Here is a 22,856-nt window from a genome sequence, read left to right as displayed (position 1 = left end):
AATAGAATGCTAGTTGGCTGCTGGGGTGCAGAATGGCAGTGTTCCAAAATGAAACCAAATGGACCAATTTTTATCAGTCTACTGGACATTCCTGATCTCTTCCTTGCTCTCTCGTTAAGCTCTTCCTCTCAGGCCTGGTTTTGGATGAGGTGGGTGGGTGTGGTGTGGGTGTGTCCGCTTAACCTCTTGACCCTTTCCTAGAACAGAGCCAGGAGCGGATGATGGGTGAATGGAAAGTACAAAGCCTGTTTATTCAGTGTGTTTATGCTGAACCTCAGCCCTGATAAAACCACAGGGAAAGGTAATTATTACAGTTGAAGTCGGAAGTTTATATACACTAAGGTTGGAGTCATTAAAACTCGTTTTTCAACTACTCCACACATTTCTTGTTAACAAACTAGTTTTGGCAAGTCGGTTAAGACATCTACTTTGTGCATGACAAGTAATTTTTCTAACAATTGCTTGCAGACCGATTATTTCACTTATAATTCACTGTATCACAATTCCAGTGGGTCAGAAGTTTCCATACACTAAGTTGACTGTGCCTTTAAACAGCTTGGAAATTCCAGAAAATTATGTCATGGCTTTAGAAGTTTCTGATAGGCTAATTGACATCATTTGAGTCAATTGGGGGTGTACCTGTGGATGTATTTCAAGGCATACCTTCAAACTCAGTGCCTCTTTGCTTGACATCATGAGAAAATCAAAAGAAATCAGCCAAGACTTCAGAAAAAAAATTGTAGACGACCACAAGTCTGGTTCATCCTTGGCAGCAATTTCTCAAACGTCTGAAGGTACCACGTTCATCGGTACAAACAATAGTAAGTATAAACACCAAGGGACCACACAGCCGTCATACCACTCAGGAAGGAGACGCGTTCTGTCTCCTAGAGATGAATGTACTTTGGTGCGAAAAGTGCAAATCAATCACAGAGCGGCAGCAAAGGACCTTGTGGAGATGCTGGAGGAAACAGGTACAAAAGTATCTATATCCACAGTAAAACAAGTCCTATACCAACATAACCTGAAATGCTGCTCAGCAAGGAAGAAGCTTTTGCTCCAAAACTGCCATAAAAAAGCCAGACTATGGTTTGCAACTGCACATGGGGACAAAGATTGTACTTTTGGACAAATGTCCTCTGGACTGATGAAACAAAAATAGAACTGATTAGCCATAATGACCATCGTTATGTTTGGAGGAAAAAGGGGGAGGCTTGCAAGCCGAAGAACACCATCCCAACCGTGAAGCACAGGGGTGGCAGCATCATGTTGTGGGGGTGCTTTGCTGCAGGAGGGACTGGTGCACTTCACAAAATAGATGGCATCATGAGGTAGGAAAATTATGTGGATATATTGAAGCAACATCTCAAGATATCAGTCAGGAAGTTAAAGCTTGGTCGCAAATGTGTCTTCCAAATGGACAATGACCTCAAGCATGCAAAATGGCTTAAGGACAACAAAGTCAAGGTATTGGAGTGGCCATCACAAAGCCCTGACCTCAATCCTATTGAACATTTGTGGGCTGAACTGAAAAAGCTTGTGCGAGCAAGGAGGACTACCAACCTGACTCAGTTACACCGGCTCTGTCAGGAGAAATGGGCCAAAATTCACCCAACTTATTGTGGGAAGCTTGTGGAAGGCTACCTAAAACGTTTGATCCAAGTTAAACAATTTAAAGGCAATGCTACCAAATACTAATTGAGTGTGTGTAAACTTCTGATCTACTGGGAATGTGATGAAAGAAATAAAAGCTGAAATAAATCATTCTCTAATATTATTCTGACATTTCACATTCTTAAAATAATGTGGTGATCCTAACTGACCTAAGACAGGGAAATTTTACTTGGATTAAATGTCAGGAACTGTGAAAAACTGAGTTGAAATATATTTGGCTAAGATGTATGTACATTTTCGACATCAACTGTACATACATAACTCGTGAGAAGTATAACGGAACTGTGGAACGCAGAGATTCAGCGATTTCACCAATCACAGCCTTTTCCTTTTGGTCTGAGTGTGTGTGTTTTGACGCAGCTTCGTTGGGGGTGTGTGTGCATCACAAGGCTGTGTATGTGTGTGTGTGTATCTGTGCAAGTGTGTTTAGAAGCAGTGACTGTGTGTGTCGTTGCATCATTGGAATCTCCACTGATGTCCTTCCAGGACACAGCGCCTGCTGGTCTGTAACCTGGCAGTCAGACAGCAGAGTTCACTAACCTGGTTTACCAGACTATACAAGTACCTGATTAACAGCTAAGGCTTTACTTTGATAAATATATCCCAGGTAAGAAACGGTGACTAAAGTCTGGAACCTTCTTTTATTCTCATTAGACTGACCTCTTAGGTCTGAACATGGGCCTTTCTTTTTTGTCTCTCTGAACTAAGACAGAACAGACATGCAAACAGATGGACAGACAAAGACAGACTTGCCTCCTTTCGGGACTGAACACGGCCTCTTTCTCCTCACCAGGACTCCTCACTCGACTCCTCTTCTCTGCCTTCCTGGCCTCGGCCTCCAGCCTCCTGGACCGTGGCGTATCATTGTGCCCGCTGTGGCCTAGCCCTAACCGCCCCGCCGGGTGGCTCTCTGTGCTGGTCACCGTGCTGCCGCTGGCGTCAGAGTCCAGCGAGCTAACAGAGCCACTGATGTGGGAGCCGTTGGACAGCAGGGAGCTGCCGGAGGGGAAAGGGTCGCTGGGGACCGGGGAGAGGCAGCGGGGCACCCCGCCCAGGCTGGAGCAGGAGCCCGTGGGAGACAGGAGGTCATGGTGGGGGAGCGGGACTGAGCCGTGGAGAGGGAGGCCGCTACGGTCCACCTCGTCACCGTTGACTGAGCCGGCGTCCGAGCCCCGACCCACGGAACCACAGTCACCTGGAAGAGGGAGGGGGTGGAGGGTCAAAGATGGTGAAGGATAGATGAGAACAACAGTAGAAAGAGACTCTCTTACCATCTCTAAATTCTAATGTTATAATATTTTACAGCTGTGTAGCTTGCTAACACAATTACAATCCTATCAGATTGCCATATATGGGTCTTTCTATACATAATGGGGCCAATGTGTGACATTGGGATAACTTCAAAATGGTTTGAAACAAAAATAAAAAGATTTTTTTTATGCAGTTCCACATGTGTACTTAGAGGAATATATGCAAACAGGCCCCTAAATCCACCTATACATCCTTTAAGCAGGGTTCATACAGACATTGGCAAGTCAAATTCAAGGACTCTAAGGTACTTTTTCACCTCTATGGAATCGGTGTCCCCCCGCGGGACGGTTGAGCTAACGTAGGCTAATGCGATTACCATGAGGTTGTAAGTAACAAAATAATTTCCCAGGACATAGACATATCTGATATGGGCAGAAAGCTTACATTTTATAGCGCTCAATTAACATTTAAGGACCTCAATGTTAAACTGTATCATTTATATAATTGGACATATAGGGCTTAATATAGAACCCAACCACTAAAAAGCATTCAAAAAGTATATATTTTTTTAAAGTAGGCCATCACCACTTCAAGAATAATGCCTTGATATTCGAATTATTATTACATTCTAAAATGTGAGTATAATGTGAAATAAATTGGATGCATGCCGATTTTTCTGTAACCTATGTGTCCGACGCAGGCACACATAATAAAGCCAGGAATAGCAGTACCACTAATCTCAACCATCACTGTTTTTATAATGAGAAAGTATCCAAAAACCAGGTTCCTTTTTGTAATGGAAGGATTGGTATGGAAAGCCAAGCTGAAGCCAGCATTAGATGTTATTGTCCTCATAATAACCGCACATGGTTTTACCGCAAAAGAGTAGTGCAACTAGGCTTGAGCGGTATCCAGATTGTCATACCTTCATACTGACCTTGTGCCTTACCTCGAAATTAGGTAATACCGGCACTGAACACAAGGGGCGCTGTTTTCAAACCCCACTGATACTCGGTAATCCAAAGATTAGCAATGCTAACAGGTATGTGTAGAATCCCATAGAGAATACTAACTAGATGCTAACGAGTGCATTGCGAACAATTTGTACAGTTTCTGACCTAAACTATAGAAGTATACAAGTAACTAAAAAATGCTACTCACAGTTTGCTGCACGCACAAAACAAATATGTCATGTTATTTCATTATCAGATCATAGTGTGAAGTAGCCCACTAGGCTATGTAATTTGTTGTCATTATATCCAGAATAATTCATCAGAATAGTGTTGGGTGTTGCGCAATAGTCTATCCTACACAATTGTGCACAGTAGACAGTGTCCAATCTGAGGCACAAAAACATATGAAAACATGAACTCATTACCTTGATGCATTCTGTTAAATCTAACGACACCCTGCTGTAAATCAAGCAGATAACAGATGATCAACATAAATTCGCTAGGGATTTTAGACCCAACATGGATCCAGGCACAACGGCCTTCACCGACGTAAGAAATGAGACACCAAAATATTCTGGACATTCCTCGCCAATACCTTTTTCCAGCAACAGCTGTTCGTCACTTGACTGTCATTCAGAAAATTCCTTCCTAGAGCAGATGATGATGTATGAAAATATCTTGCCGTAATTATACAGCTCGATACCAAATGCGCATCCAACAAGTATTATGTATAATTATTAAAAGAACCACGTTAATGACAGTATCGATTTAGGTTGTAAGCATCAAGGTAAGGTGACTCTTTCGGTTAAAAGCATTCGATTTTGCAATCGCATACATTTTGGGGGATTTGTGTGCCCATAAACTGTTTTCACCTCGTAACATAAGGAAAAACTAAATGTTCCGTAGTTACACTACATTTCTGAGATCGCTATACAAAAAACAGTTTGACCGATAGATCCAGGATTCAAGTTCAATGTCTAATTTAACTGATTAATGCTTAATGGATGATACAACAACAACTTACACTGCCATAAATAACGGACAGAAAAGTCATGTTTTATGTCACATGATTTTGGACAAATTCATCAAGACACCAACGATGATAATGGTATTGAGTGCCCTCCGTAATTATTGGGGGAAATTTGTTGGATGCATTTGCTGTTCGTTTTGGTTGGTTTTCAGATTATTTTGTGTCCAATAGAAATGAATGGTAAATAATGTATTGTTTCATTTTGGAGACACATTTATTGTAAATAAGAATAGAATGTTTCTAAACACGTCTACATTAATGTGGATGTTACCACGACTACAGATAATCCTGAATGAATCGTGAATAATGAAGAGTGAGACAGTTAGATGCACAAATATCATACCCCCAAGACATGCTAACCTCTCACCATTACAACAACAGGGGAGGTTAGCATTTTGGAGGGGGTATGATATTTGTGCATCTGTAACTTTCTCACTTATCATTATTCACGATTCATTTAGGATTATCCATAGTCGCCTCCCGAGTGGCGCAGCGGTCTAAGGCACTTCATCGCAGTGCTTGAGGCGTCACTACAGACCCGGGTTCGATCCCAGGCTGTGTCACTGCCGGCCATGACCAGGAGATCCATTAGGCGGCGCACAATTGGCCAAGAGTAGTCTGGGTTTGGGGAGGGTTTGGCCGGCTGGGATTTCCTTGTCCCATCACGCTCTAGTGACTCCTTGTGGCGTCACTAGTGGCTGGACGGTGTTTTCTCCGACACATTGGTGCAGCTAGCTTCCGGGTTAAGCGAGGAGTGTTTCAAGAAGCAGTGCAGCTTGGCAGGGTTGTGTTTCGGAGGACACATGGCTCTCGACCTTCGCCTCTCCCAAGTCCATACTGGAATTACAGCGATGGGACAAGACTAACTACCAATTGGATATCACCTAAAAGTGGTAAAAGTTTTTATTTTTTGGTAGCATCCACATTCATGTAGAAGTGTTTAGAAACATATATTGTAATCTACAATAAAAGTGACTCCAAAATGAAACAATACCTTATTTACCATTAATTTCTATTGGGCACAAAATAATCTGGAAAAACAAACAAAACAAACAGCAAATGCATCCAACAAATTTCCCCCAATAATTACAGAGGGCACTCAATACAATTCACTAGTTGATTTAAAACCTATGCTTAACCCATTCCCATGGTTGGTGTCTTGATAGATTTGTCCAAAATCGTGTGACCTAAAACATTACTTTTCTGTCCTTGCATTTATGGCAGTGTAAGTTGTCGTTATATCATATAAAAGTTTACTAGTTGAATATGCATTTAAGTGAATTTATCCCAATACTTTTGGTCACCTAAAAAAAGGTGACCTATTTTGGTCACCTATTTACAAAAAATGCTGTAATTTTTAAACAGTTCACCCGATATGGATGAAAATACCCTCAAATTAAAGCTGACATTCTGCACTTTAACATCATAGTCATTGTTTCATTTCAAATACAAACAAAATAAGAAAAAATGCTTCACTGTCCCAATAATTACAGAGGGCACTGTAGCTATGTCCCCCTTATATCTTAATGTAATGACATGAAATAATGTGGCAGATTATCATCAATGACTTAACAGTTCTAACAAGTTGTCCAGAGTAGGCCATTCTCACCAGTATCCTAGTTTATAGAAAGACCCATATACTACACTAAAGATGAGGACTATGTGGCTAGATGTGCTGTGGTTCCTCCATACCTGTAGAGGGTGGTGGTGAGCCCAGCAAGGGCAGGTCAGCAGAAGGCCACACGGCCGCCCCCTCAGCCTCTCTCTGGCTGAGCTCCTCCTGCCAGATGATGGAGCTGGAGTCTTGAACCTTCTCTGACCCTGCCTCGGGGATACCTGAGCCCGTCACAGCCACCTTTGCTGGTCCTGGCTCCTGAGAAGTGGTGGGCTCCACCTTGCGTTTCTTCTTCTGGTTCTGCTTGTTGGTCCTGGGATAAACCACCAGCTGTTCAGTCCACCTGGGAAAGAGAGAGAAGAACAAAATGATAGTGAAGGCATAGAGAACACACACAAACGTAAGCACACATACATACATACATACATACATACATACATACATACATACATACATACATACATACATACATACATACATACATACATACATTACACACACGCATGCGTTTACCCATTGATGATCTCTTTGTTCTCCCCTCGTATAAAGTACTCCTGTTCAGGAGTGATGATACAGAGAGCGTTCTTCTGGCCCGTCTTGGGCTCTGCGTCAATGACGTCAGCACACAGGTTCATATTTACCGTGCCCTGGGGCAGCGTGCTCGGCTAGACGGGGAATAACAGAGAAACAACATTCAGTCACAAGTAATGGCCAAACCTGACATGACAGACAGTATACCAGGGTAAATACCAGTAGAACAGGACAACAATCAGTAGAATGATGAGGTGATTGCCTTGTAGCAAACTGGGAAGAACAGTCTACAGTCTGATTAGTCTCTTTCAACAGCCACAGTTGAAACTACAGCTTTTAATAGGTGCTGAAGGGGCATGGGGTCTTAGATCTCCGTCTGAGCCTAAGGGAAACTTCTACCCAGAGCTGCTATATAACAGGTGGATAGATATCACAACGTCTGTTTTTCCTCCTCCCTCCCTCCTTCCCTCCCTCCCCCCCCCCCCCCCCCTCCCTCCTTCCTTCCTTCACTCCCTCCTTCACTCCTTCCCACAGACAGAGGACGTATACAGCCCCTACTATAAAGGTCACGTATCAGTTATCGATAGGTTGCCGGGACAACGGGGGAAATCCATTCAGTTCCAGTGGAGTAAATGGAGGAGGTGACAGCCCTGGGAGGCTGGACTAAATACGTTTGTGTGTGCGCGTGTGGTACTGCTAACGCACGTGGTTCTGCATATAAGTGCATGTTTGCCTTTGGAGAGGCACAATTTAGCCCTGTTTCTCCCAAACTCCATATTGCCCTGCTACCACCTAGAATTCCCCCTGAACCCCAGCATGGTCTCTCTAGTTCAGTGAGATTCCTGTAGTGTTGTTATCAGGCCCAGACTGAACTGTGCTCTGCCTGCAGATGTAAAACAGGTGCTGTTTCTCTCCTTAACTCCTTTTAAGGCCATTCACATGGATCCTGCTTTAATGCAAGCTGCCAGTAAACCATGAGGGCTTCCAAATATGGCAATTACACTGGGTCACACTCAGAGAAACTTAGAGTACAGACTGCAGCAAGCTAGTCTCTTTACTCTACGGCGAGGGGGAATTTTGCGCTGAGTGAGTGAGTGAGTGAGTGAGTGAGTGAGTGAGTGAGTGAGTGAGTGAGTGAGGTAGGTAGGAGGGGAATGTCTCATAAAAGATGCACCTTTCTATCTCTGTGAAGGAGGAAGCATGAAGGCATTACACACTTTTCCCTTGTTCCCCTCAAATGGTTGTGGTTAGGACTGGGGGAAGATAGCTACAGATCTAGGATCAGGTTAAGGCCAGGGCAAGTCCAACCCACATCGAGAGAGAGAGAGGGCCAGTCCAGTCCAGTGGCTGTGTGTTCTTTGAGTATGTATACGTCGTCTGATCTGATACTGGCATCAACACAAAGACTCCTCCATCTGCCAACCCTGCCATTCATCCTCTCTGGCTGAGTCCCAAATGCCACCCTATTCCCTATATAGTGCATTACTTTTGACCAGAACACTATGGATAAAAAGCAGTGTGCTATATAGGGAATAGGGTGGGTTTGATTTCTCCACTCCAGATCCAATCCCATATCCTCCTATTGTCCTCCTATGGGGCCGGCTATGTTTAGCTGCACGGGGGTATTATTATCGCTAACAACTTTCTCACAGACTGTCTCTCTGACTCTGTTCACAGTTTCTACGAACGGGACACACAAAGAGGCAATTAAACACTGCTAATAAAGCTAGCAAACGCACCAAAATAACGTTTTTAAACGAGCAGGTCTTTATCCTCACAATGAACAAACTGTCAAGTAAAGTATTGAGATTTTGGTGGAAAATTGGGCATTCCCACTAGTTCAATGCTGATGAAGTACAACTTCTTTCTCCAACTGCCAGTGCCAGCCAAAATGATTTGATGAATGGGCTTCATCATATCATTCCGAAATGGTGTCAGACAGACTCGCAGAGCCGGCTTTAGAATTAGGTAGAGTACACCCGCTCCATAATTGATACATTTTTCTGGGGAGTTTTATTGCCCGGGCCGGTGGCAAGTAGCGTAAGAAACCAGCACCTGCTCTGCTCAGGGGTGAAAGGGAAGCAGCAAGCTGCTGTTTTATACGGCATATGTGCCTCGACATGCCGCTGCCCTTCGTGCTGCATCAAAACAGAACACACACACTACTCCTACCCCTCTTTCCACAGGCAGGCAGACACTGTCACTATAGCTTTGACTCCCATGGGATGAATACTATGGTTAAATACCTCAGTCAGGGCAATAAAATTACATTGTGAATTCAACACAGTTCCTAGACACTGGTCCCAGGCCATAGGGAAGCTTCAAGATAGTATCTAATCTGTTCTCTGTTGTAGCATTATATCAGTCAAAGTGTGGGCTGTGGAGAGAACTGAATGGTCCCGTTTCCTGTCTCTATCCTCTCAGTCATTGACCCTCCGGCTCAGGTTCTCATCAGAGACTGAGGAGCTGTAGTCCTCCTTCTTGGGAGGTCCGCTTAGATTAAAACTAGCATTTGAGAACTGCCCAACTGGTGTCAGTCAACTACCCAAGGGACTGGTCAGCGGCAACATCTCAGGGACCGGTGTCGGTCCACGACTCAGTGTTTGAGAAACACTCAAACCTTCAGGTTTCTGTCTTTCTCAGGTTCTGTCTCTCTTGCCTCCTTCTCAGTCTCTCACCTTCTCTCTCTCCTACTCTCCTTCTCAGATGATCAAATGTACAACACGTCCAATCCTGTCTGATGTAGTAAAATTACATTATGCTACATTAGATATGGGTGCTTGTAGTGGCAGGCTGTGTGTACGTGGAATGTTTGGGTCTGGGGCATATCTGGCATTTTCATGTGGTTTTGGGGTCTACTGCTTTCTCTGTTTCTCTAGCCCGTTAGTTACTGGGAGCCCGCTGCACTTCCCCAAATATGGGCATATCAGAGGAATGCTGTGTAGAGCCTAGACCTCTGAGCATCTCCTTCTCAGTCCGTCTCATCATGGGCTAAAATAGTTCAGTTCTAAGAAGCCACTGCCCACTCGCATTAAACATCTTGAGTGAAATCTTCCCTTAATACTTCCCTGAAAGTTGCCTCGGCTTTATGCGAGTCACACAAAAGCTCTTATTTTTCATCCTTTTTGTAATTATTTTGCTTATATCATGTGTCAGACGCAAAACAAAAATACATATTCTGGGGAAATTTGGCCCTCCAATTGACGTACTATGCACGTCATGGCTCCATAGCAACAAACAACCTGCTCAATGAATCATGACATCGGTAGATCATTAAGATCAATGTATCTAGTATCATGTGAGATAGCTTCATATTTACAAAGATTCATCAGGTTGCTCTGGTCATTGTAGATGTTTCCACCGGTGTGACTTCCAGCCATTCTACCCCTGTGGGTTTGGCTGGGTTGCCTAACTCTGGCCTCTTCAGCTGGCCAAGAGCACAGGAATTACTAATAGTAACAACCACTCTGAGCAAGAGAAGGGCCACAGCAGTCCATATTGGGTATTTTATGGGGTAGAGCAGTAGACAGTCCATCAGCCCAGGGGAGAATCAGGGCTGAGCTTCATATTCTCTCTGGCACATTTTCTGGCACATTCCAACAAACCTAAAATGTGCCTAGCTAGCTAATAGCCTAATGTCAGTCAACAACTTCCTCAAAGTGTCTAAAATACACACCATCCAGGGATTCCGGATTCCGAAAATGTGGCACGTGACCAGGAAGATTTTAATGTAACGGCCATTAGAAACATTTACTGGACCAATATGTATTAGGGTGTCCACCCATGGTGCTCAGAATGACATAAATCACATTTAGATTATGGTAACAGAACAAGCAACTCATAATGATGAAGCCAATAAAAAAGTAATTTTCAAACATTTGCCAAAATGCAATTCACGGGAAAACACCAATCAAAACAGCACACCTGATTAGAACAGTTCCATATGTGACAGAGATGAAAATGTCCTTTAGAAACTTAGAAAGAGGGGTATCTTAAGATGCAACAACTAGGATGGGTTGCTAATATGACCAGGATTGTGAAAGTTGATATGAAAACCAATAGAACAAGAGAGAAATGGCATACCGGTGGGTTCTATAGGGAAGTAAATTGAAATAAATTTGCCAAAATTATATAATTACTCCTGTCTATTTTTTTCAAATGTATTTCACCTTTATTTAACCAGGTAGGCTAGTTGAGAACAAGTTCTCATTTACAACTGCGACCTGGCCAAGATACAGTTTCACATGGAATTAACAAACATAGTCAATAATACAGTAGAAAAAGTCTATATACAGTGTGTGCAAATGAGGTAAGATAAGGGAGATAAGGCAATAAATAGGCCATGGTGGCGAAGTAATTACAAAATACCAATTAAACACTGGCGTGATAGATGTGCAAAAGATGAATGTGCAAGTAGAGATACTAAGGTGCAAAGGAGCAAAATAAATAAATAAATAAATACAGTATGGGGATGAGGTAGTTGGATGGGCTATTTACAGATGGGCTATGTACAGGTGCAGTGATCTGTGAGCTGCTCTGTCAGCTGGTGCTTAAAGCTAGTGAGGGAGATATGAGTCTCCAGCTTCAGTGATTTTTGCAGTTCGTTTCAGTCATTGGCAGCAGAGAACTGGAAGGAAATGCGGCCAAACGAGGAATTGGCTTTTGGGTGACCAGTGAGATATACCTGCTGGAGCGCGTGCTACAGGTGGGTGCTGCTATGGTGACCAGTGAGCTGAGATAAGGCGGGGTTTTACCTAGCAAAGACTTGTAGATGACCTGGAGCCAGTGGGTTTGGCAACGAGTATGAAGCGAAGGCCAGCCAACGAGAGCGTACAGGTCGCAGCGGTGGGTAGTATATGGGGCTTTGGTGACAAAACGGATGGCACTGTGATAGACTGCATCCAATTTATTGAGTAGAGTGTTGGAGGCTATTTTGTAAATGACATCGTCGAAGTCGAGGATCGGTAGGATGGTCAGTTTTATGAGGTTATGCTTGGCAGCATAAGTGAAGGAGGCTTTGTTGCAAAATAGGAATCTAGATTTAATTTTGGATTGGAGATGTTTAATGTGAGTCTGGTAGTAGAGTTCACAGTCTAACCAGACACCTAGGTATTTGTAGTTGTCCACATATTCTAAGTCAGAACTGTCCAGAGTAGTGATGCTGGACGGGCAGGCAGGTGCGGGCAGCGATCGGTTGAAGAGCATGCATTTAGTTTTACTTGCATTTAAGAGCAGTTGGAGGCCACGGAAGGAGAAATACAGAAATACATTTAATCATTCAAAATACTTCATCAGAAAGCATAACTTAGACGCAGAGGAATCGAGCATCATTAGCTTCTTTTTAAAAATAGCTGTGGATTGTTTCAAATCACAAGCTCGTAGGCCTTTGCCTACTTGGGAAGCCTGCAATTTGTGGTAGTAGCAATAGGCTCAGGGGTGAAAGTAAGGTGATACAGTCTGGCACTGCATCCCGGCAAAATACATAGTGGGGGTACCCCGTACCAGTAAAACGTGAGCCTATCACAATATTTAAAACAAAATGTAAAGAAAACTGTATGCTATTAGACCACTATTTATCATTACCGCATGTCAGAGGCATGAAAAATGAGTGAGTGGGCTTGAAAATGGTTAAGACGAAAACACTGAAATTTGGCCAAGGCATAGATGATTGGCCGACACCCAGACCTCCAAAGATAGCAGTGGACGCATAAATTCTGGCCTAATGACAATCGCCAAATATCGTTACACTTTTTAGTGTTTTGTGTAACAGGTGTCTCTTTCCATTCACCACTGTTTAGAGGCTGGAGATATGTTGCGAGTGGATGAACCTGCGCAGGTCGCCTAGTAAAGTAGCCCTTTGAAGGGATTGCTGCACAATCAGATGAAAACATCATGAATGGTTGGGTTTATGCCATAATAAAAGGTTATACATTTTGAAAGTTAAATGACAAATCTTTAGACTAGGCCCACAGTAATACTATTGAATGAATAGGGATTTTATATGTAGTTCTATGATTAGGCCAATAAAGAATGTTGGTGCAAGCACCTGCACATATAGGAGGTCCAGTACCGGGAAGAAATTAATTCTACTTTCCCCCCAGAATAGGCCAAGCTGATTAATGAGTTGTGCTTGTCTGTGAAAAGCATCTAAAATATGTGTGAAGATAAGTATATGTATGCCGAGTATAATTTAAAATGTTGAGACAAGAAGAAGGGGACGGGTGAGTGGCGAAGATATAGGCAAGCGAGTCTCTCTCCAATTCTTGAGCATTCATTGTGTGAATTTTTGGCCGTTTGATTGTCTATTTTGATATAATCCCCATCAGAGCAGACAGGCTGAGTAGAGAGATGAATGCGATTGAAATAACCTATATTTTCATCATATTTTCGACTGTTTTTAATTTGTCAGCTTTATGTAGCCTATCTTTACTTAGTTGACAATGGAGCCTACTGCTACATTGGCCTATAAGCTATGAGTTCCATGCGCTCTTTTCTTAAACCGGCAATGGATCAAGGTGTATCAATGTGTCCATATGGCAGAGGCTGGTGCTAGCATAAGTTGAATTTTTACTTTTTGATTTGTATAATTTTCAGATTTTTACGATTAACCACGTGACAATGATTGAGAAACTAAAACGTTATTATTGAAAAGAAACTGTTCCACGAAAATGTGCACACGAAAATCATAACTGGCATGCAGATTGACAGAAATGGAAGGATAAATTGTAAGCTTCCCCAACTTGAAACTCACGCGCCTATAAAGTCTTTATGGCCTCCCGAGTGGCGCAGTGCTAGCTGTGCCACTAGATATTCTGGGTTCAAGTCCAGGCTCTGTCGCAGCCGGCCGCGACCGGGAGACCCATGGGGCGGCACACAATTGGTGCAGCGTTGTCCGGGTTAGGGGAGGGTTTGGCCGGCAGGGATGTCCTTGTCCCATCACTCCTGTGGAGTGTGCGGGCCGGGCGTGTGCACGCTGACACAGTCTTTATAAAATTGACTCCATGTTTCCATTGTCGGATTTTGACTATAGGCTACCTTAAAGCAAGATATGAGATGTCTCATAATATGAAATAAAACATTCGGGTTTCAAACAATTTGCGTTTTCAAAATGCATATTACCTCCAGCTTTGGGGCGGCAGGTAGCCTAGTGGTTAGAGCATTGGGCCAGTAACCGAAAGGTTGCTGGATTGAATCCCTGAGCTGACAAGGTAAAACATCTGTTGTTCTGCCCCTGAACAAGGCAGTTAACCCACAGTTCCTCGGTAGGCCGTCATTGTAAATAATGTTCTTGCCTAGTTAAATACAGGTTAAATAAAAAAATCCAGCTCACATTGTAATGTGGTGTGTAACACGCCGATAGCCTGTTGCCTACACTTGTAGCCTATGGTGAATGGGAGGCACGCTTCAATTACCAGTTGAGAAACAAAAAGTTGTTTTCATTAATCATGTACCAAATCTGTTTTTAACAAGCAACTGCATTTTGAGTTGTTTCGCAATGAATGGGCTTATAAAATAATGTTTCACTCCAGCAGCAACCAGCTGAGGAGCTTCAGGAGAAATCCTGCTCAAAATAGGCACTCTATGCTGTGCACATGTGATAAATAAGATAGGCTACAGGAGGATTAACGAATATACACACGCAGCAATTTAATTCCACAAAATTATGCAAATGAACATATAGACCAGGCATGATCAACTAGATTTAGCCACGGGCCGATTCTTTTTTGGTACGGATGGTCGGGGGCCGGAACATAATTACAAATAATTTGTAGACTGCAAATTGACCGCAAGAAGCCCAAACAGATATGTTTGACTAAAACATAATCATTTCAAACCTTGCTTACATTTGTATACGATCACGTGTCTCTATTATGCATATAAATACTTCGGAACAGATTTCTTAAATAAAAATCACTTGGAGCTGATTTCCTGTTGTTTTTACAGCAATTGCACACACAAAAAAAGAAGAGAACATCCCTTCATCAAAAAAGAGAGGTAAAAGAAGTATTTATGATATGCTGTATACGGCCCAGATATAGGCTATAGATGTGGTAAAGGTAAATTGAACTCGACCAAAACAATGGAATTGCCATGGAAACGCGTGGGGGAAAGATTCCGAGTCTCCTCATTGCCCGCCAGCAAAATCAGCTTAACATTTAGGCTATTGTTTATGTGTATTTCACACTATGTTGAGGTAAAAATCCAAGTAAAATGTCAGTATGGATGTCAACCCCAACACATGTTCATGTCATCTTTACCAATCAAATGCATTACAGTTAAAAAACAGCTGACTACCACCATTGATTACTGTACGCTAACTATGCTAACCATCTTATTCAAATGGGAGTTAGCATTTAGCAGTCACTTCTAAACTTGAACAGGGACAACTTCTACATGTTATGTAGCAAAAAACAAATATATCCAAATCTGACTTAAGTAACCACATTGTGGGCCTGTTACAATCCATAAATCATGACGGATTTGACAAATATCCACTTTGTTAGATCAGATTGTTGAATGTGGGCCAATCTGGTCAATGGAACGCTCCTTTACCGTATCTAAACTGGTATCTGCATTGTGTAAGCATACTAGAGGTCGACCGATTAATCGGAATGGCCGATTAATTAGGGCCGATTTCAAGTTTTCTTAACAAACAATCGGAAATCGGTATTTTTGGCCACCGATTTGCAGATAAATTATTTTTATTTTTTAACACACCTTTATTTAACTAGGCAAGTCAGATTAAGAACACATTCTTATTTTCAATGACGGCCTAGGAACGGGGGTTAACTGCCTTGTTCAGGGGGAATACGTTTTTGCAACCTTCCGGTTACTAGTACAATGCTCTAACCACCTGCCTTACATTGCACTCCACGAGGAGCCTGCATGGCAGGCTGACTACCTGTTACGCGAGGGCAGCAAGAAGCCAAGGTAAGTTGCTAGCTAGCATTAAACTTATCTTATAAAAAACGATCAATCTTAACATAATCACTAGTTAACTACACATGGTTGATGATATTACTAGTTTATCTAACGTGTCCTGCGTTGCATATAATCGATGCGGTGCCTGTTAATTTCTCATCGAATCACAGCCTACTTCGACAAACGGGTGATGATTTAACAAGTGCATTTGCGAAAAAAGCACTGTCGTTGCACCAATGTACCTAACCATAAACATCAATGCCTTTCTTTAAAATCAATACACAAGTATATATTTTTAAACCTGCATATTTAGTTAATATTGCCTGCTAACATGAATTTGTGTCACTTCTCTAGCGTTCCGTGCAAGCAGTCAGGGTATATACAGCAGTTTGGGCCGCCTGGCTCATTGCGGACCGTGTGAAGTCCATTTATTCCTAACAAAGGCCGTAATTAATTTGCCAGAATTGTACATAATGATGACATAACATTGAAGGTTGTGCAATGTAACAGGAATTTTTAGACTTAGGGATGCCACCGTTAGATAAAATATGGAACGGTTCCGTATTTCACTGAAATTATAAACGTTTCGTTTTCGAAATGATAGTTTCCGGATTCGGCCATATTAATGACCAAAGGCTCGTATTTCTGTGTGTTATTATGTTATAATTAAGTCTATGATTTGATATTTGATAGAGCAGTCTGACTGAGCGATGGTAGGCAGCAGCAGGCTCGTAAGCATTCATTCAAACAGCACCTTCGTGCGTTTTGCCAGCAGCTCTTAGCAATTCTTCAAGCATTGCGCTGTTTATGACTTCAAGCCTATCAACTCCCAAGATTAGGCTGGTGTAACCGATGTGAAATGGCTAGCTAGTTAGCGGGTGCGCGCTAATAGCTTTTCAAACGTCACTCGCTCTGAGACCTGGAGTAGTTGTTCCCCTTGCTCTACATGGGTAACGCTGCTTCGAGGGTGGCTGTTATCGATGTGTTCCTGGTTCGAGCCCAGGTAGGAGCGAGTAGAGGGGCGGAAGCTATACTGTTACACTGGCAATACTAAAGTGCCTATAAGAACATCCAATAGTCAAAGGCATATGAAATACAAATCGTATAGAGAGAAATAGTCCTATAATTCCTATAATAACTACAACCTAAAACTTCTTACCTGGGAATATTGAAGACTCATGTTAATTAACCTGTTGGGGATAGGGGGCAGTATTTGAACGGCCGGATAAAAAACGTACCCGATTTAATCTGGTTACTACTCCTGCCCAGTAACTAGAATATGCATATAACTGTTTGATTTGGATAGAAAACACCCTAAAGTTTCTAAAACTGTTTGAATGGTGTCTGTGAGTATAACAGAACTCATTTGGCAGGCCAAAACCTGAGAAGATTCCAAACAGGAAGCGCTCTCTCTGACCATTTCATGGCCTTCTTGATCATCTCTAACCAAAACAGGGGATCTCTGGCATGACATGACACTTCCTACGGCTCCCATAGGCTCTCAGAACCCGGGAAAAAGCTGAATGATGTAATTCCAGCCCCTGGCTGAAAGACCACTTACCAAAGGTGCTAAAGTTTATCAGAGGACAATGAGACTGGGGCACGCGTGCCCGAGCTGACACCATGTTTACTTTCTCTCTCTTTGAACGAAAACAACCACTCCCGGTCGGAATATTATCGCTTTTTTACGAGAAAAATGGCATAAAAATTGATTTTAAACAGCGGTTGACATGCTTCGAAGTACGGTAATGGAAAATTTTGACATTTTTTGTCACGAAACGCGTCGGGCGCGTCACCCTTATTTACCCTTCGGATAGTGTCTTCAACGCACGAACAAAACGCCGCTATTTGGATATAACTATGGATTATTTGGGACCAAACCAACATTTGTTATTGAAGTAGAAGTCCTGGGAGTGCATTCTGACGAAGAACAGCAAAGGTAATAAAAATTTTCTTATAGTAAATCTGACTTTGGTGAGGGCAAAATTTGGTGGGTGTCTAAATAGTGATGCCGGGCTATCTACTTAGAATATTGCAAAATGTGCTTTCACCGAAAAGCTATTTTAAAATCGGACATAGCGAGTGCATATAGGAGTTCTGTATCTATAATTCTTAAAATAATTGTTATGTTTTTTGTGAACGTTTATCGTGAGTAATTTAGTAAATTCACCGGAAGTGTTCGGTGGGAATGCTAGTCACATGCTAATGTAAAAAGCTGTTTTTTGATACAAATATGAACTTGATTGAACAAAACATGCATGTATTGTATAACATAATGTCCTAGGTGTGTCATCTGATGAAGATCATCAAAGGTTAGTGCTGCATTTAGCTGTGGTTTGGGTTTATGTGACATTATATGCTAGCTTGAAAAATGGGTGTCTGATTATTGCTGGCTGGGTACTCTGCTGACATAATCTAATGTTTTGCTTTCGTTGTAAAGCCTTTTTGAAATCGGACAGTGTGGTTAGATTAACGAGAGTCTTGTCTTTAAAATGGTGTAAAATAGTCATATGTTTGAGAAATTGAAGTAATAGCATTTCTAAGGTATTTGAATAACGCGCCACGGGATTACACTGGCTGTTGAGTAGGTGGGACTCAAGCGACGCAAGCGTCCCACCTAGCCCATAGAGGTTAACTTACAGGGTTGGTGTCCGGTCAGGCTGAGGATGTATACATTGATGATGAATAAAAAAAACAAATCATATCTAATTTCATTTCCACTCCTCCGCCTAGAGTTTAAACTAAGTAAACGATAATGTGCACTGAGATCAACGCTGAACTCCCATAATGTTGTATAGGCTACATTTTGGAAACGTTTCTATTGTGGGGGACTGAGGCGCACAGTGACGGCAACAAAGTGGCCATTTTCCTGACCCAGTTTCCCGGTGGCGTTCCGGGGTGTTCCCTGAGCTGCAGATGAAAAGGCACGAAGACAATGAGGCCCTCCACGTCTAAATAGCACGACCAGCTTCACAATGACAGGAAAAAAGTGCTACACCGAACTAACGGGTGTCATTCGCACACAATGCACACTGGAGAAATGGACGCACACAATGCACACTGGAGAAATGGACGCACACAATGCACACTGGAGAAATGGACGCACACAATGCACACTGGAGAAATGGACGCACACAATGCACACTGGAGAAATGGACGCACACAATGCACACTGGAGAAATGGACGCACACAATGCACACTGGAGAAATGGACGCACACAATGCACACTGGAGAAATGGACGCACACAATGCACACTGGAGAAATGGACGCACACAATGCACACTGGAGAAATGGACGCACACAATGCACACTGGAGAAATGGACGCACACAATGCACACTGGAGAAATGGACGCACACAATGCACACTGGAGAAATGGACGCACACAATGCACACTGGAGAAATGGACGCACACAATGCACACTGGAGAAATGGACGCACACAATGCACACTGGAGAAATGGACGCACACAATGCACACTGGAGAAATGGACGCACACAATGCACACTGGAGAAATGGACGCACACAATGCACACTGGAGAATGGACGCACACAATGCACACTGGACGCACACAATGCACACTGGAGAAATGGACGCACACAATGCACACTGGAGAAATGGACGCACACAATGCACACTGGAGAAATGGACGCACACAATGCACACTGGAGAAATGGACGCACACAATGCACACTGGAGAAATGGACGCACACAATGCACACTGGAGAAATGGACGCACACAATGCACACTGGAGAAATGGACGCACACAATGCACACTGGAGAAATGGACGCACACAATGCACACTGGAGAAATGGACGCACACAATGCACACTGGAGAAATGGACGCACACAATGCACACTGGAGAAATGGACGCACACAATGCACACTGGAGAAATGGACGCACACAATGCACACTGGAGAAATGGACGCACACAATGCACACTGGAGAAATGGACGCACACAATGCACACTGGAGAAATGGACGCACACAATGCACACTGGAGAAATGGACGCACACAATGCACACTGGAGAAATGGACGCACACAATGCACACTGGAGAAATGGACGCACACAATGCACACTGGAGAAATGGACGCACACAATGCACACTGGAGAAATGGACGCACACAATGCACACTGGAGAAATGGACGCACACAATGCACACTGGAGAAATGGACGCACACAATGCACACTGGAGAAATGGACGCACACAATGCACACTGGAGAAATGGACGCACACAATGCACACTGGAGAAATGGACGCACACAATGCACACTGGAGAAATGGACGCACACAATGCACACTGGAGAAATGGACGCACACAATGCACACTGGAGAAATGGACGCACACAATGCACACTGGAGAAATGGACGCACACAATGCACACTGGAGAAATGGACGCACACAATGCACACTGGAGAAATGGACGCACACAAGCACAGTCAGCACGCGCGCACACACACACACGCATGCAAAGCGAAACCAGGATGTTTCCTCCCTTTGTCATCACGTGGGGATCCATGACAACATGAAGACAATGATTATGATTTCAGCGATCTCATCTGCACAAAGCAACCACCTGGACACAAACACACAGCCACGGAGTGAGTAGGCCTTCATCTCAGCAGTCAAAAGCAGTATCCTCTCCTCTTCATCAATTTTGTTTTGTAGAGAACTGATAACTGGGGTTTGATACATATAAAGCAGGCCCAAAGCTAGGGTCAAGGTTAGAAGCTAGAGGCCAGGGACTGAAGCTATGGCAGCTTTGACAGTCAGGCAGAGCAGAGTGTGAAGTGGGCCTCTGTATACACACAAGCAGCCTAATCTCCAGCCTGATCGGCCTGTGGGGTTGGTCACCCGTGTCACATTCCCCAGTCACTCACACACACACACACACACACAAAGGGGATGTCATAAACTGTAAGGGACTCTCTCTAGTCTCTGTTCCTCAGTTTCTTTCCCAATCTGTATTATTCTACCTCCATCCTCCCCTGTTCCTCTGCTTCATACTATATTCTCTCTCCGTCCACCTCCATATACATTTTCATGGTTATTCAGTGTGAGGTTTACTCTGCGGTAGGGTGGGGCAGTTTTAACATCTCACAGCACAAGGCTAGCTAACAGAGATAAGGCTTCCCAGTCATCTCTTTCCCATGCAGGTACCAGTCAGGTCATTCAACATGCCTTCCCGTCCTTCACGGACCATATCAAATACTACTCTTCCCAGTCACCTTGCCTCTGCATGAAGCCATGAGGCACGAGAGGCAGTGCTATAACCTGATTATAGACACAGCTAAGGAGTGCTGTTAGGTTGTTAGGGAGGAGGTGGAAGTAGCATGGCTGATATGACAGCTCCTTACCGATTCATCCAGGGCAAAACGCAGGCAGCCATGTTCGTACAGCACAAAGAACCGCCGCTGCCATTTCTGTTGGGAGAAAGAGGAAAATCGTTAACACTTAATCTGAAGATCTCCTTATAAACTATTAAGAAACGGCCTATACTGTATACGATTTCTGCAGGGAAAGAGGAGCATTGTTATTGGGCTGAAACCAAACCAACACTTAAGCTCCATTATGTCCTGGGACTAATAGGGTGTAGTGAACATATAGCTAAGAGATGCTTAAAGATACAATAACATAAATCCGAGAACCCACCGCCTGTAGTCTGGATACCAGATGTTTTAGCTAACACTCCTTGACACTCCAGTCATTCCGGGTAATTTCTCATGTCTTTGGCAAATGACATGGAGAACAAGGAGTGGAATGAAATAGCTGAATAGAGACGGCAACCAGAGTGGGGCAGCGGTCTAAGGCACTGCATCTCAGTGCTAGAGGCATCACTACAGACACCCTGGTTCAAATCCAGGCTGTAACACAACCGGTCGTGATTGGGAGTCCATAGGGCGGCGCACAATTGGCCCAGAATCGTCCGGGTTTGGCAGGTGTAGGCCGTCATGGTAAATAAGAATTTGTTCTTAACTGACCCACAAAATTTATGAACGAGGTCCCAGGTGACATACACTGGGTACCAGTACTGAGTCAAGGTACAGGGGTATGAGGTAATTGAGGTAGATACAGTTGAAGTCAGAAGTTTACATACACCTTAGCCAAATACATTTAAACTCAGTGTTTCACAATTCCTGACATTTAATCCAAGTAAAAATTCCCTGTTTTAGGTCAGTTAGGATCACCACTTTATTTTAAGAATGTGAAAAATCAGAATAATAGTAGAGAGTGATTTATTTCAGCTTTTATTTCTTTCATCTCATTCCCAGTGGGTCAGAAGTTTACATACACAATAAATTATTACCGGGGCGGCAGGGTAGCCTAGTGTTTAGAGCGTTGGAGTAGTAACCGAAAGGTTGCAAGTTCGAATCCCCGAGCTGACAAGGTACAAATCTGTCGTTCTGCCCCTGAACAAGGCAGTTACTGTTCCTAGGCCATCATTGAAAATAAGAATTTGTTCTTAACTGTCTTGCCTAGTAAAGGTAAAAAAAGAAATTAAAAAAATGAAGTTAGAATGGTAAAAACATACCAAAGTCAAATTGATTGTATAATTGATTCATTAATGTATACATGGTGGTCTCTGAAAAATATGGACGTACATTTTTTGATAACGTAATGATATTGAACTCAAAAGATGCCCAATGACTGAACAGAGCAGTAGCTGAGTTTATCTGTCTGGATCAAGTGCCATTCTGTGACCTGGTAATATGGCTTCTTTTTTGCAGTGGTATCATTTTGTTATTGTTTTGGTATCGAGTATTGTGATACTAAACCTGGTATCGAAGTGAAAATTCTGGTATCGTGACAACACTAGTACTCTCTATTGCTGCTTTTCAACTGTAACACCAGTGTTATACTTAAGCAA

At 43.1% G+C, this 22,856-nt stretch overlaps 1 protein-coding gene across 3 annotated transcripts in view; it reads right to left on the bottom strand.

The window, feature by feature from the left end:
• Window positions 1-22,856, bottom strand: part of LOC115201285 (myosin phosphatase Rho interacting protein) — a 72,255-nt gene that overhangs the window by 40,259 nt on the left and 9,140 nt on the right. For all 3 annotated transcript variants that reach the window (XM_029764783.1, XM_029764782.1, XM_029764784.1), the window contains exons 3-6: window positions 21,346-21,411; window positions 7,037-7,188; window positions 6,601-6,866; window positions 2,428-2,869 (exon numbers count right to left, since the gene is read on the bottom strand). In XM_029764783.1, coding sequence (XP_029620643.1) covers window positions 2,428-2,869; window positions 6,601-6,866; window positions 7,037-7,188; window positions 21,346-21,411 — 926 coding nt within the window. The remainder of the gene's footprint in view (window positions 1-2,427; window positions 2,870-6,600; window positions 6,867-7,036; window positions 7,189-21,345; window positions 21,412-22,856) is intronic.

The sequence above is a fragment of the Salmo trutta genome, chromosome 10, assembly GCF_901001165.1.
Source record: "Salmo trutta chromosome 10, fSalTru1.1, whole genome shotgun sequence".
NCBI lineage: Eukaryota > Metazoa > Chordata > Actinopteri > Salmoniformes > Salmonidae > Salmo > Salmo trutta.
Note: the sequence above shows the minus strand (reverse complement) of the source record. Positions and strands in the feature narration are given on the sequence as shown.